General features: G+C 32.4%; 1 protein-coding gene across 1 annotated transcript in view; it reads left to right on the forward strand.

Annotated features, from left to right (window-relative positions):
• LOC145246052 (DNA-directed RNA polymerase I subunit RPA1-like) overlaps positions 1-16,694 on the forward strand; it is a 152,185-nt gene that overhangs the window by 121,456 nt on the left and 14,035 nt on the right. The window contains exons 27-30 of the mRNA XM_080107895.1: positions 315-361; positions 7,616-7,783; positions 11,587-11,957; positions 13,232-13,341. Of these exons, the coding sequence (XP_079964021.1) occupies positions 315-361; positions 7,616-7,783; positions 11,587-11,957; positions 13,232-13,341 (696 nt within the window). The remainder of the gene's footprint in view (positions 1-314; positions 362-7,615; positions 7,784-11,586; positions 11,958-13,231; positions 13,342-16,694) is intronic.

Raw genomic sequence — 16,694 nt, forward strand, 5'->3', positions numbered from 1 at the left:
ATCGAGGTGGTGATTAAGGCTGAAGGTGGCTTCATTGAATAGATGTCCGTTCTACTACATAATGAAGTTCCTGAATTGATTTTTTTCAATAGATGTTTTAAACTAAAACTGTAGTTTTGTTTTCTTTGGAGTGATAAATTTATCGTTCCACCCTGTACACGGTCTCACACAGCGAATTTCACAGCATCTATGATACTCATCCATATTGTGGTATATCAGATTTAGACTGCTCAACTATTTTCAGACAATATATCCATTTCTCGAGATCATATCAATTTGAAACTTATCAGTTAAGTTTTCTTTTCTTTTTACAGGTGCTTGCTAAAGTTGAAATTACTGATAAAATTGAAATGCAAGACAAGTAAGTGGTTCTGTTTATCTCAAAATTCAAAATCCGTAATTTATTTTCATATACGTTTATGCGTACCATTTAAAGTATTACCACAACAGTTTGCACATGGTCTTTGCATGAACGCGTACATTTGCACATCTGCATTTTCATCAGTGAGTGATCAATTAATCAGATAAATCAAATAATCTTTTTATACGTACGTGTGCTGAAAAGTATATAGAAAGTTACTAATGATTGCTATACTGTCCACTCTTTATCCTCGAGTTTCTTCTGGGCCTTGATAAGTGGTGATGCCTATGTAAAAAAAAAAAAAAATCTGCCCTCTTACAACAGATCAAGAAAAACTTTTTTTAGAGCCATAGTGGAGACGGTGCTGCTTTATGGTTCACCGGCATGGATTCTCAGTAAATAAAACTTGAAAGTTAGTGAGATTGAACTTACACTAAAATGTTTCGGACCTTTGTTTGTGGAATCGCAAAAGCCAGATGACAGGATACAACTGTGGTTGGTGATAGGAATTCATATTTCACACTGAAATCCACATGACGTCTGCTTCATAATCCGAATGCTTCTGATTGCTTGCACCTGTGTTTGATGGAGATGCTGTGGCAAGCATACTTGTATCTCTTCAAAGCCACCGTTCATCCATGCATGGAATATTGTTGACACATCTGGGTCTGCCTCACACTGTCAACCAAGCTCCAATCATCTCCCATCACTGCAGTTTGCATCTCTGTGTCTGTTTTACTAGTACTTTAATGGAATGTGCCCTAATGAACTCATAGCACTTTTGCCCACTCAATGTGAATCCCACCCTCATCGACTAACACGATGAGTGGCAAAATTACACCCCTTCACTGTAGAGGTCCCTAGATGCCAGAAAGCTTTCTACTCTGTTTCTTTCCTCAAACTTCTGTACTTTGGAATTCCCTCCCTCTTTCCTGCTTCCCTGGTTGTGCTAGCATACAAAAATTTAAATGTAATGCGAACAGACATCTGGCTGCTCAAATCCTTACAAAATGCCCCTGTAGGCATGGTCCCACAAACACATACTCAGGCTGGATTTTGTTTTCCTTGCTCACAACAGAGACATTCATTCTTTGCATAAGCAACATCACTCCTTTCTTTTTTCTTTCACTAACAACGGAACACGTGTGAATGACATGGTGTCCAAAATAAAAGGCCTCCCCCTAATCTGTTTTCTTTTATTCTGCCATTTGGAACTCTCAACAGTGCTCAAGTTTGCAGTATCACCTTCATCTCATTCTCGAATGATTCTAGGTTCTTATGCCACTGTTTTCTTACAGCAGGTACATGCTAACCGCGGACACTTAATCCTCTGTCCCTCCCACAATGATCTCCCCCTCGATTATAAAAAGTGGCTTATGAATACAGAGAAGAACTGTTTTCCCAGTTACCTATAATCTCATTAAACTTTAAATGATTCAGCCTATACACTATATGACCCCATCAGCACTATTCTTATGATTTTTTTATATACAGTTTGTGTATATGTGATAGCAGTCACAAAGTAAATTAATTTGCATATTGGTTTTAAAAAAGTACATTTTATTATTTAACTATTTTTTTATTGTTTTATTAATTCAATGATTGTTTTGAATAGTTGAGTTTCATAATATCATTTTATTACCTTGACCAGAGGTTTCCAAATTACGGCCCATGGGCAAGATCCAGCCCGCCGAAGTCTTGAATCCAGCCCATGAAGCTGTTATGTAAAACATAAAAAATAATCAGGAAATCTTTTTTAAATGGAAATGTGTGAAAATAGCATGGTAGTTTTTGTTTAGAAAATGATTAAAAAAGAATAAGGTTTTGGAGAACGAGTGTCAATAAAATCCAAACTAATGAACAAAGCAGTATAAAACATGTCCAGGTCTTTTTTTTTTATTTTGACATGCGTAACTCTAAACAAAATCAACGATAAAGCAACGATCTCCTCAACCCCATTCGAAAAGTTTGGAGGCCCCTGACCTAGACAGATACTTAGCATCTGTGTTCAAATGTTCTTTTCTTTAGTAGAACTAACTTGATTTTCAACAAGTTATGATCTATTTCTAAATTGCAATTGAAAAGGCAAATTTATTTCTTTTCTTTAAACTCATATTTGAAAGATAAATTTGCATTGAAATTACCAAAATATTTATTGGTTCTCAAACAAAGGAGGGATTAGACCTATTTGCTCCCATTCGTTTGTTTGCACTTTTATTAATAACCACGTCTTGCATTTTTAAACATTTTGCGCAAACGTTACTCATGGTGAAAGTAAATTTTTGCTGGGACAAATTTTTCAGGATAACTCTGGTTGCCCAGCTAGGGGCATTATAGGAGTAAAATTGCCCCAAAATCTTTTGTTCATTTGTACTCTTCTCAATAACAACTCTTTGAATTTTTGGGAAATTTTGCACAAACATTAGTCCTGGTAAAAGTAAACTTTTGCCAGAACAGATATTCCCGGATAACTCTGGTTGCCCCCCCCCTCACAAAGGGGGCATTATAGGGGTAAAATTGCCCCAAAATTGTTCATTCGTTCATATGTTTGCACTTTTCTCAATAACCATGCCTTTAATTTTTTTTTTTTTTTTTTGTAATTTGCACAAACATTAGTGATGGTGAAAGTAAATTTTTCACTCATGGAGGGGGACCCCGCTTGCTCAACTTGTTTACATGATTAAATGAGAAATATATTTTTGATGTTTACAACGAAATTATAAATGTAACTAGACTTTTTTTAGCCGATTAAAAACTGGCAAAAGTTATGGCATGTTGACTTAGAATAGGAATACCACTTCATTTTTTTCTTTAGATCGAATAAACTCAAATCAAGCATTATTGAAAAGAGCATAAAAGCAAAGAAATAATCTTTAGTTTTTTAAAATCAACCGATTAGAACTGGAGTTATGACCATTAAAGTATCATAAAATGTGTAGTTCACTGGACAGTTTGCCTTAAGTCAGTCCTATTCAAACGCATATACGCTTGTTATTGAAACTGATAGGAAATTTGCACGATTTACAGACTAACCCATCTTTAAAAAGTTGTATCTTCAGATCTTTTTAAGATATTGATGGAATTTTGAACATATAATACCACAAAGGTTCAGTTGGCGTTATTTACGACTATCTAACTTGGTAACTTACGGACTAATTAGCATATTCCAGTTTCATTTTAACAGCTTTATGTAGAAACATCATAAAAACAGCTAAGAATAATGGTAAGTAAAGCTTTATCATCATAGGAATTATTATTCTGATGGACATTATCATTTGGCATTATCACATCATGAAAAATCTAAGATGGCAATCAGGAAATCCAAGATTGCGACTGAGAAATTCAAAATGGCCACTATGACATGATTCAAAGAAATCATTAACAAAATATGGCTCGTAGAAGGAAATTTTGTACAGATCAGAATTATGTTTTCAAGTACATTAAACTAATTAGCATAATTAAGTTTCATCTTAACAGTTTTAAGTAGAAGCATCATAAAAAAAAAACAGTTAAAAAATATGGGAGGTAAGGCTTTATCATCATGCGAAATATTATTCTGATGGACATTATCATTTGTCATCATTACACCGTGAAAATCCAAGATAGCAATCAGGAAATCTAAGATGGCCACCATGACATAATTCAAAGAAATTATTAACAAAATATGGCTGGTAGCATATCAAATGGAAGGAAATTTTGTACAGATTACAATCACAATGTTTTCAAGTGCATTAAACTAATTAGGATAATTAAATTTCATTTTAACGACTTCAAGTTACTGTGACAATTATCGAGTGAGTTTCTCCACTATTTTGTATAATTTTTTTAATTTTAAGTCATCGTCGAGACTCCAAGAGACATTGCGGCCATTTTTTCTGGTTCTCATGTAACGCTTGACACTTTGTTTTTTGAACAGAATGAACATTTAAACGCCTAAAATTTATTGACATAGGTAGAAGAATAACTTGCCTTTGGTAACATTTATTTGTTATATATTTGTTTTTTGACAACTTTTTCATACCTCTGTGGATTGTAAAACAAACCCAATAAAAGTTATTCTTTTTACTTAACTGGATAAGTGGTTTGTGTGTTTTAACTCATTTAAAAGCGTGGTCATTGTCAGTTATTCTTTTTCAAAAAATTTATTTTTTAAAAATATTCCATAATTAAAAACTTAGGTTTTTTAAATAATAACAAAAATAAAATGAATACTTTACGTTCATAAATTAGTTGACAAACGTTTTGTTTACAGATTTTTTTTGTGTGCGTCATGACGCACAACAATATTCATGTTTGTTTATATGTGGTTATCACTACTATCGATTCGTGCATAAGTTTTTATCCAATTCTTTTCAAATTTTAGGACAAAAGAAATTAATATATTCACCATTAAATAGCGTTCGAACGCAGTTTCTATCTTTACTTATCTTTGTATTACAAAGCGTTAACTTTAAGATGTTATATTTGCGACTTGAAAGCCAAGAACAAAAAAAAAATTTTTTAAAACAAAACGATGTTCATTGTCGGTTATTCATTTTCAAAAAAATATTCTTTTCCTGCCCATAATTAAAAACTTATGTTTTCTAAATAATAACAAAAATAAATTGAATACTTCATGTTCGTAAGTTAATTGACAAACGTTTTGTTTACAGATTTTGTTTGTGCGCGTCTCGGCACACAAAAATTCCCATATTTATATGCGGTCGTCACTACTTGTATCGATTTGTGCATAATAAGTTTTTATCCAATTCTTTTCAAATTTTAGAACAAAAGAAATTAATACATTCGCTATTTAATAGCATTTGAACACAGTTTCTATCTTTATTTATCTTTGTTTTACAAAACATTAACTTTGAAATGTATTTGCGACTCAAGGACAACAAACAAAAAACAAAACAATGTTCACTATCGGTTATTCTTTTTCAAAAAATATTCTCTTCCTTTCCATAATTAAAACTTATGTTTTCTCAATAATAACAAAAATAAAATAAGTTATTCTTTTTACTTAACTGGATAAGTGGTTTGTGTGTTTTTAACTCATTTAAAAGTGTGGTCACTGTCAGTTATTCTTTTTCAAAAAATTTATTTTTTAAAAATATTCTTTTCCTTTCCATAATTAAAAACTTGGAAAACCCAAGTTTTTAATTATGGAAAGGAAAAGAATATTTTTAAAAAATAAATTTTTTGAAAAAGAATAACTGACAGTGACCACACTTTTAAATGAGTTAAAAACACACAAACCACTTATCCAGTTAAGTAAAAAGAATAACTTATTTTATTTTTGTTATTATTTAGAAAACATAAGTTTTAATTATGGAAAGGAAGAGAATATTTTTTGAAAAAGAATAACCGACAGTGAACATTGTTTTGTTTTTTGTTTGTTGTCCTTGAGTCGCAAATACAATGTTAAAAATAAAATGAATACTTTATGTTCGTAAGTTAGTTGACGAACACGTGTTTACAGATTTTTTTGTGCACGTCACGATGCACAACAATTCTCGTGTTTACTATGCTGACTGAAACATGCTCATAAATGTGTAGCAACATATTAAAGCCTATGTAAAACAAATAAGAAGTATATCTTTCCCTACTTCGATATTGAACACTCTTGTATTAACCTTGTTAAAACTTTATTGCTTGCTTTATCGGAAAAACATTAACCTGAAATGTAGTATATGTAGTTGTCACTGAAATATATATAATATATATATATAATGTCACTACTTCTATCAATCGTATATAAAAAGGTTTTATCCAATTCTTTTCAAATTTTAGGACAAAATTAATATTTTTGCTATTAAATAGAGTTTGAACACAGTTTCTTTCTTTACTTATCTTTGTACTACAAAGCGTCAAATTTGTGATATTCTAACTTTTGACTGAAAAGATGTACATGTTGGGTTCAAATTCCAGAGCAAGGACAATTCTTTTCCCTGATTAGCTAAAATAACTAGAAACGTCAACGGGTACAACTTTCGCTTTGAGTATTTATGTGAACACACCCAGACCGCTTATTTGTAAAAAGTGATCTACCGCCAACGGGCATACTATGCTGGCATTTTTCGTCGTTAATAGTCGGATTTACATAACGATTTCTTTTAATATACAAATCACAAAAAAAATATTAAAATACCATTTTTAAGTAAATTTTATTGTGAATCCAGTTATATAAGTTTTATTTTGATGGACGTAGGAGAAATATGTTTATTATTGATTTCAAGACTGAGTGTCAAATTAAGTAGCAATGTGTGCCATGTCCAATGCTGAATGTTATTGTGTCTGGTATTGCTACTTAGAATGAGTTCTTTATGCGAAGTTGATAGTTGAATATCATTTAATTTGTGCTCATTTTTACATTAGATGTTAATCCCAAACATTCATCAAACAAATACTATGATATTTAGTTTGCTGTAACTTATCATAACAAAGGTCCATACAAAATTTCATGCAGATCTAACCAGTAGTTTCCAAGAAAAAATGGAACAGATAAATGGAAAGACAAAGAGAAATATATGTTTTTTGTTTTAGATTTATGCTACAACTCTTGAGTCAATAAAACCTGCTTGTATTTTATAAATCTAAATAGCCTGGGTGCCCGGCGTTGCCCGGAGGTGTGTTGAGGAAAAAAAATAAGTAGTTGGCAGGTAGGCAGGCTCAAACCCGTACCACAAAAGAGGAAAATAACGTGAGAAAAAAATGTGACATCTTTGCCGTTGCGTCCATCGCCAAACTGGAAGTGGCGAAGGTTTAAATTAAGGCTAGTCAATCGAACTCCTGCTTTTAATTGAAGACTATTAGAGTTGTCTCTCTTACAACAAAAATGTAATTTCGTTTTTCTGTATAAGATTTGAAAGTGTACGTAAATAACATTAAAATAACTTCACTGCACTCCAGACAACACGGGATGGATAAAATTTGTGTTGTATATTTGTTTTAACAATTACAAGAAACTTTCTCAACCACCGAAAGAGATTAATGTGATTTTCCAGGTGGCTGATAACTAGGGCTATGACAATAGAATATTCTTTTCATTATTTTGACTCTCGTTTATATATCAGTTAACATCTTATGTTTTTAGATAGAGCGATGTGGTTCTCGATTGATTAACTGTGTCGGCTATATACTCGAGTCAAAACAATGATAAGAATATTCTCTCGTCATAGCCCTACTCATAAGCATGCACAACACTAATTCAAATAATCCAATGATATGTGATGCTAAAATCTATGCTTTTTATTTTCTTTATTTTTACAGTTTGCATCATCGTTTATATATCGTGAAATTCAAATTCTTGCCGCCATCTGCTTATGAAAGCAAACTCCCAACAAATCCCACTAAGGTCCTAAAGCATATGGAAAAAGAATATTTACCTTTACTTCTGAGTCGACTAAAGACGCACATCAACCATACGCAGGACATAGTGTAAGTATTGAAATGTTCTCAGAGTGTATAACTAATGTATTGGGTCGTAACACATGACCCATAACCTATTTTTTAAAAATCCTACTGATAAGTACAGGGTGGAACGATACATTTGTCGCCTAAAGAAAACAATATTACAGCTTTTGTCGCCTAAAGAAAACAATATTACAGCTTTATTTTAAAACTTTTATTGAAAAAATCAATTCAGGTAACTTGATTTTGTGGTAGAGCTGACATCTATTCAATGTAGCTGCCTTCACCCTCAATCAGTGTTGTGGCCTTATTTTAGGGGTTCACAATATCAAACAGGAGAGTCGGTAAAGTCATGTCAACGATTAGGCTGGCATGGAATCTCTGATTAGAGAGTTCAAAATGGCTGCCTTTCACAGCGATGGGAGAGTCCATGTAAAGACAGGAATAGGGGTGTCAGTTACCCCAGAACACCCCCCCTCCGAAGATTTATTTCCCTGAAATATAATTTTTTCTCTTAGGGTTGACTTCCAAGGGGTCTGTCAGCTTCCTTTTTCTAGTGGAACGACGTATTTCCGTACTGGTTTGAGGAGGTTCCAGATCAAATGCCTCATATAGGAGGTCCATCGTCTCTTCTTCAGATGGAATTTCACTTGGCTCGTCTGAAGTGCGTTTGCGAATTTGGTTTAAGTGTTTATGTGTGGAGTGTGGTCCTTCCACCATATAGACCATACGACTGATCCTGTTAATGATCATTCCCCGCTCCCAGAAGGTACTATTATCTTTATGCATTTGGAAAAATATCTTTTCTCCCGGCATGTAGTTCTTCTTGGGTATCGTCAGCTTGGTGTGTTTTACCTGCTTTGGTAATAACTTATCAAAAACTGGCCATATTTTCCTTGCAAACATTACTTCCGCTGGAGACATCTGGGATGGTGTGTTTTCGTTGGGCGTTATGCGGTACACCTGAAGAAATTGTTGTAGGGCTTTTTCGGATGGCGTGTCCTTAGCCTTATTCAAAGCTCTCTTCAGTGTGTCCACAAATCTTTCCACCTGGCCGTTTGACCTGGGGTGGTATGTCGGAGTTGTAATGTGGTCCACTTGGAAGTCTCTAATGAACTCTTTAAAGTCCCCGGACGTAAACTGAGTGCCGTTATCTGACACTAAACAGTCAACCACTCCGAATCGTGCAAATAACTCATGAAGAGTTTTTATGGTGAAGTCCGTAGTTGGGCTCTTACATCTAAAGACTTCGGGCCACTTGGAAAAACTGTCCACTATTATAAGTAGTAGTGTCCATCAAGTGGTCCTGCATAGTCCACATGTATTCGTGACCATGGATAGTCGGCTTTGGGCCATGGACTGAATTGCTTTCGCTGCTAGAGCACATCCTTTGCATGATTTCACTTTTTCTTCAATGTCCTTGTCCATGCTTTTCCAGTACACGTATGAACGCATGAGGCTCTTCATTCTGGTGGCGCCAGGGTGTCCTGTGTGAAAATCCTTGAGGATTTTTTTATGTAGGGTCGCTGGAATAACTACTCTATCTCTGTATAGTAGAACCTGGTCACACACTGAGAAAGCTTCTGCTACTTGTTCATCCGATTCCAGTTTTGCTTTGGTTTCTTTTATAAAATCGTTACTCTCGGCTTCTTTTCTTATGTCGTCTAGGGTAACCGGAAGTTCTTTCACTGTGTTACATAGAATAAAACTGTACTATTTGTTGAAGTCAAAGAATTTTGCCAACATCAAAAGTATTTAAGAAATATCAGAGAGAGAAAAAAAAATCTTTTAAAGTTACCGTTTTTTTTTTTTCTCTTTTTTTTTTTTTTTTTTTTTTTTTTTTGAAGTCCATAAACTTTTTTAGTTTCGACTTTCAGTATTTTTCTAATTTCATTTTGTTGTTGTTGTTACTGAAATATTTTCCTTTTATAGAGTTGTATTTTTACAATCCTCGAATATGCTTTTATGGTCAGTACATATCCACATTGGCACGTTGGTAGAACTTGTTTCAATAAATAATTGTGGGTTAGATGCAAGTGTCCTATGTAGAGTCGGTTTAATGACTTTTCTGTTTCTGTTTTTATTTTTATCGTTCACCATAACAGAGAAAAAAAAAATGGTTGCTTGCCAGCTAACCACATGTGTGTTCAAAAATACAAAAGCGTAAATTCAAGTTCACCAATAACTTTTTTTTCCCAGCATAGAATGTAATCTATTTCATTTTAAAACAAGAAATTGATTAGGACAGCAATATATATTTTTGCTACTCACAGTTTTGGTTTGACGATAATTTCTTTTTTTTTTTTTCTTGTTGTTGAAAAAAAAGAAGTAAACTTGTTGAACTTTTCAAAGCTGGTAGAAAAATTTAAAGTTGAGTCAGAAAAATAGGAAAATAGACGTTTTTGATTATTAGTCCAAAGGAAAGGGTCCTTGTGAGGTTTTTTCATTCCTACGTCGCCAGATGTTGTGGCCTTATTTTAGGGGTTCTCAATATCAAACAGGAGAGTCGGTAAAGTCATGTCAATGATTAGGCTGGCATGGAATCTCTGATTAGAGAGTCCAAAATGGCTGCCTTTCACAGCGATGGGAGAGTCCATGTGAAGACAGGAATAGGGGTGTCAGTTACCACAGAACAATCAGCTTCTCAATACTGGTTTAGAACTGGGAGCATGCCTTTTCCACAAGCGCCAACAGGAACTCACCAAATACTCAATGGATGGCGGCAATCATGCTGGCTTTGGCATTGTGGGAGGTCATGTTGGTGATGTTCTCAACATATGATCAAACGAAGTAGTCCTGCGGGTTTAGATCAGGGGAAGATGGAGGTCAATGAGAGAAGGGTACAAAGTCGTAGCACTCCTTCTGAAGCCAAACCTGGGTCTTTTTGGACGTGAGCCAGCATTGAATCCTGTTGCCACACTCAGGGTCTGCCAACACCCACCTGATTATACTAGGGGATCACCACACTCTTCAACACATCCCGGTACAGTATGGTGTTAACTTTTAAGCCGACTTTGGAAATGTGAGGTGGCATGATATGGCCGTCACTTGAAACCACACTAAGACCATAACTGTGGCTAAAAACTTTGTTTTTATTACCCTGGGTACATCCCTGTTATTTGTGCAATCCATCAATGCTGGCAATGTTCCCCTGTTGTCATAACTTGGATCGTTAAAGAGCATGAGTTGTAACAGCAGCATATCTCCGATTTTTTTCGTTGAACATTGCATCACTTTCAGACGTCATAGAAGGCTTATCCCTGAGTGGCTTTCGGGCCTTGATAAGTGGTGATCACTGTGTAAAAAAAAAAAAAAAAAAAAAGGCTCCTTTCGCTTTTGGGATTTGTACACAGCTGACCAACTAGTAGATAGTTTGCAACAAAAAAAGAAAACAGGTTTTCATCAAATGGAAATGGAATCATGTCATCTTTTCTAGGGCGACAATTTTATCATTTAACCCTGTAGGTATTCCAGAATTAAATGTTGCGTACTCTTGTGCATAAAAATTAGATGATCAAAAACATTCATTTCAAGGAAAAACGCTCTGATGTACTGATGTGTGATGTTGAAATTAGTGAAAAAAATTTTTAATTATGCTGGTTTTTTTTTTCACCATTTTCTACTTTGAAATCATGGAAGTTAGCTGAAAGCAAGGGAGATAAGTCATACGAAATTGGCCGAAATAAAAGAAACAGATAAAACTGAATTATTCAATAATTTTTTATTTCTTGTAATTATTTTTCTGCTTTATCGTTTTTTTTTGTCTGTTTTTATAAACACAATACTGAATAAATAATATAAAAATATATTTCTATTATTTTCTGCCACAGCCTTAGAATTCCTGGAAAAGTAATCCGTCAATCTTTTGCTAAATCTGTAAGTAAAAAGAATGATGATGAGGGTAATGATGAGCAGGAGGAAGCGGATGGGGATGAAGGCAATGATGATGATATTGATATGAATATCAGTGGTGATGAGGATGATGGCGCAAATTATGAAAGTGATGATGATAATGATGTCTCGAAGGGTAAAAGTGATAATAAAAATGCTGAAGATGACGACGATGATGATGATGACGATGATGATGACGATGATGCAGCGACTAAATCGAAAAAGACTAAGGATGACGAACAGGATTATGATGACACTGATGAAAGTGAAAGTGACGATGATGCTGACTTACAAGATCCTGACAGTGATGGTGAGTGTTCTTGACATTTTCTTTCTTAGTGTTTGTAATTCAGTGCTTGTCCAAAATTCTCCCAATATTAAAAAAAAAAACTAGCAGGGTTCCCCGGCGTTGCTCGGGTGTGTGGAGGTGTAGTAAGGAACCCTGGGTAGAGGATTAAAAAAAAAAAAAAAAAGACCGTGGTAGTTGGGGGGTGAGGTTCAAAACAACAGTGGGTCGTTTGGGTGGAGAGACATGTTAGAAAAAAAAATAAAAAGAAAAAAGTAGGCAGGCAGGCTTGAACCAGTAACGCGAGAGAGGAAAAAAAAAAAAACCCTTAACATCTCGGCCGATGCATCTATGGTGTAAACGGAAGTTGAGAGCGTTGAAATTTAGCATAGTCAATCCAACGGGGACTATGACTTGCAAAAATGTCAACAAAAAAAACGACCCTTCCTTGTACAAAACTGCCCAGTTGAGGGTGAAGGAATGAATGTTTTTGGCCAATTTTATTTATATTTGTCGTCCGAAGGATCAAACTTCAAAACAATACTGATCTCATGAGCATCTGTCACATGTGTCGAAAGTTTTTGCAAGACTTACAAACACACATGCACACATTTTGCCTTTTATATATTAGACGGGCAGACCTATACGAGAGTGGCCCATCCCAAAAAATGCAGGGTTTTTTTTTTCACGTTTTTAAATTTTTTTCTGACGATTATCATAGATTACGATCACTATCACATGAGCAGAAAAAATTTTGATAAAAAACAAATTTAATAACTTCTAGAAAGAGAGGGTTCACTTTCTCCTTATAACGTTCTATTTATTTGCTTCCTGATTTACTGTACATGTCTTTACTGACATGCCACGTAACCCATGAGACTTTCTGTGTGTACATTGTTCTTGTGTCTATGTAACTTTGATAATTAATAAAAATTGTAAAAAAAAAAAAAAAAGACGGCCTATTGATCCCGTATTAAAAGACGTTTAAAATATATTTCACAATCAGTAGGGGATATTTCTGAAACAAAACAATATGGCTGACAAGAGCCTAATATTATTTACCATTAACTGGTCCCCCTTATGTTAGGCTTGAAACCGACAATACCAATGTTTTTTTGACCTTTTTAAATAAATATTAAGCTCTTATATTGAAATTTTTTCTTTGTAATCGAGCACTTTGGTGGAATTCTTTCCCCAAAACAGTAAACAAATGTATATATATATATATATATATATATATATATATATGATACATAATAGTTTAAAATGGTTGTTAAATATTTTTATTATATTTTCAGATACAGATGCTGAAGCTATAGAAGAATCTGAAGAGAAAATTGGAACAGAATCCGATAAACCTCGGAAACAAAAAGACTTTTCATCTCTTAAGGCTTCAAAAAGACGGAAAGTGAGTAATTTTGACCTCTGCCCTGATTACCTCAAATGTTTATGGGATAAGTTTTCCAAACATTTCTTTTTACAAATTTATGTATTTGCATTTTTGTATTTCTTCGACCTCTATTACGTCATACAGGATCCTGATATATTCAGTCTGTTTTACTGTTTTTTAGAAATAGGGTGCGATTATGAATACCTCCAGAATTAAATAATCCTTATGCACTATGAAATTTACTTTATGTATGAAAACCAAAGAGGAGAGATATAACATATTAGAAATATTTAGAATCAAGTCTCCCCTTGCTGTTATTTCAGATCATTTGAAACCATAATAGCAAATTTTAGTCTCCCCTCCATCAAGGCCAGAGGTTTTGAGGAAATATCGGATATTTTGTAATTCATATGCAAAACTAGGAAAACAAATGATTATGATTGAAACATTTTATGGCTGTAAAATGTGCCAAAAATAGGCTCTGGATGATTGATGATCCCCTTAATGTGCGACCTTTCCCCTTAATGTGTGACCTTAAGGGCAAATGTCATATAGCCCACCATAATTCAGGTCATAGCTTTCCAATGTGCCTTCATTTGTTTAATTCCCAAAAAACATGGTATATATATATATATATATATATATATACATACATACTCGTAGCCAAATTAAATATTGAAATGCTCATATGTTTGATTCTACGGTATGAAACTACATGAAAATTTGCAGACTTTTTGAAGATTATAAAACTATTATATGGTTAAAATTTTATGACAATTGGTAAAAAAGAACCTATATTTTAAAACCAATAAAATATGTCCAAATATGCCAACATTTGTATATATAGTGTCCTGCTTTGCAGCTTCTTGGGTTCTTATTCCAAACTTGATTCTTTTTATATATATCTACTCATTTTCACCCGAAACAAGGTATATTGCCACTTGGAACTTAAACTTGGGATCATACTTAAAAGGGAACTGAGAGGAATTGAGCAGCAGGATGTCTGTTCACATTACATTTAAACTTTTGCCTGTTAGTGCAGTCAGGAAAGCAAGAAACATGGAGGGAATTCATAGGTCTAGCAGTCCAAGGGAAGAAACTAATTTTACAACATCTAGGGACCTAGATGGTAAAAGGGTGGGATTTTTCTGCTTGTGAGGGTTAGTCGGGAGTTTGTATGTCAAGGGAGCATAAGTGCTAGGAGTTCATCAGAGCACATTCTGTTAAACTACTTGTAAAATAGGCACAAGATGTGGCATTGTGAGGATGGGACACGGATTTTAAGCCTGGCCGATAGATTTGAGACTTTTTTTAATTCTGTCTATGAGTGAGACGAATGCTCCAGCCCAGATATGGTAACAAGACTACATGTATAAGAGGATAATTTTTTTTTTAGATGTAGGATGATCTTTGGTATGATTTTTGCGAATGCAAAGATACACTGGATTTTAGTTTTTCTGTTAAATTAATATCAGTAAATAATTATAGTTTTATGATTAGCATCAGTAAATAGTTATGATTTTATTATTTGTATCAGTAAATAGTTATAGTTTTATGATTAGCATCAGGAAATAGTTATAATTTTATGATTAATATCAGTAAATAGTTATAATTTTATGATTAATATCAGTAAATAGTTATAATTTTATGATTAATATCAGTAAATAGTTATAATTTTATGATTTGTATCAGTAAATAGTTATAGTTTTATGATTAGCATCAGTAAATAGTTATGATTTTATGATTTGTATCAGTAAATAGTTATAGTTTTATGATTAGCATCAGTAGTTATAATTTTATTATTTGTATCAGTAAATAGTTATGATTTTATGATTAGTATCAGTAAATAGTTATAGTTTTATGATTAGTATCAATAAATAGTTATAATTTTATGATTTGTATCAGTAAATAGTTATGATTTTATGATTTGTATCAGTAAATAGTTATGATTTTATTATTTGTATCAGTAAATAGTTATGATTTTATGATTTGTATCAGTAAATAGTTATGATTTTATGATTTGTATCAGTAAATAGTTATAGTTTTATGATTAGTATCAGTAAATAGTTATAGTTTTATGATTAGTATCAGTAAATAGTTATGATTTTATGATTTGTATCAGTAAATAGTTATAGTTTTATGATTAGCATCAGTAGTTATGATTTTATTATTTGTATTAGTAAATAGTTATGATTTTATTATTTGTATTAGTAAATAGTTATGATTTTATTATTTGTATTAGTAAATAGTTATAATTTTATGATTAATATCAGTAAATAGTTATAATTTTATGATTTGTATCAGTAAATAGTTATAGTTTTATGATTAGCATCAGTAAATAGTTATGATTTTATGATTTGTATCAGTAAATAGTTATAGTTTTATGATTAGCATCAGTAGTTATAATTTTATTATTTGTATCAGTAAATAGTTATGATTTTATGATTAGTATCAGTAAATAGTTATAGTTTTATGATTAGTATCAATAAATAGTTATAATTTTATGATTTGTATCAGTAAATAGTTATGATTTTATGAGTTGTATCAGTAAATAGTTATGATTTTATTATTTGTATCAGTAAATAGTTATGATTTTATGATTTGTATCAGTAAATAGTTATGATTTTATGATTTGTATCAGTAAATAGTTATGATTTTATGATTTGTATCAGTAAATAGTTATGATTTTATGATTTGTATCAGTAAATAGTTATAGTTTTATGATTAGTATCAGTAAATAGTTATAGTTTTATGATTAGTATCAGTAAATAGTTATGATTTTATGATTAGTATCAGTAAATAGTTATGATTTTATGATTAGTATCAGTAAATAGTTATAGTTTTATGATTAGCATCAGTAGTTATGATTTTATTATTTGTATTAGTAAATAGTTATGATTTTATTATTTGTATTAGTAAATAGTTATGATTTTATGATTAGTATCAGTAAATAGTTTTAGTTTTATGATTAGTATCAGTAAATAGTTTTATGATTAGTATCAGTAAATAGTTTTATGATTTGTATCAGTAAATAGTTATAGTTTTATGATTTGTATCAGTAAATAGTATAGTTTTATGATTAGCATCAGTAGTTATGATTTTATTATTTGTATCAGTAAATAGTTATAGTTTTATGATTAGCATCAGTAGTTATGATTTTATTATTTGTATTAGTAAATAGTTATAGTTTTATGATTTGTATCAGTAAAGTAAAAACAAAACTGTAAATAGAATCGCCTTTAGCATCAGAAAATAGACACTGATTTTTTTTACCTCGAAAAGTTCCTATTTCTTATTAGTCATTCTAACGCAAGTAACAATGTTCCAGTTTGTGTTTAACATTTCAAATATTTCACACAAAAACTGCGAAT

Source organism: Euprymna scolopes, chromosome 23, assembly GCF_053919585.1.
Source record: "Euprymna scolopes isolate OS-2025 chromosome 23, ASM5391958v1, whole genome shotgun sequence".
NCBI lineage: Eukaryota > Metazoa > Mollusca > Cephalopoda > Sepiida > Sepiolidae > Euprymna > Euprymna scolopes.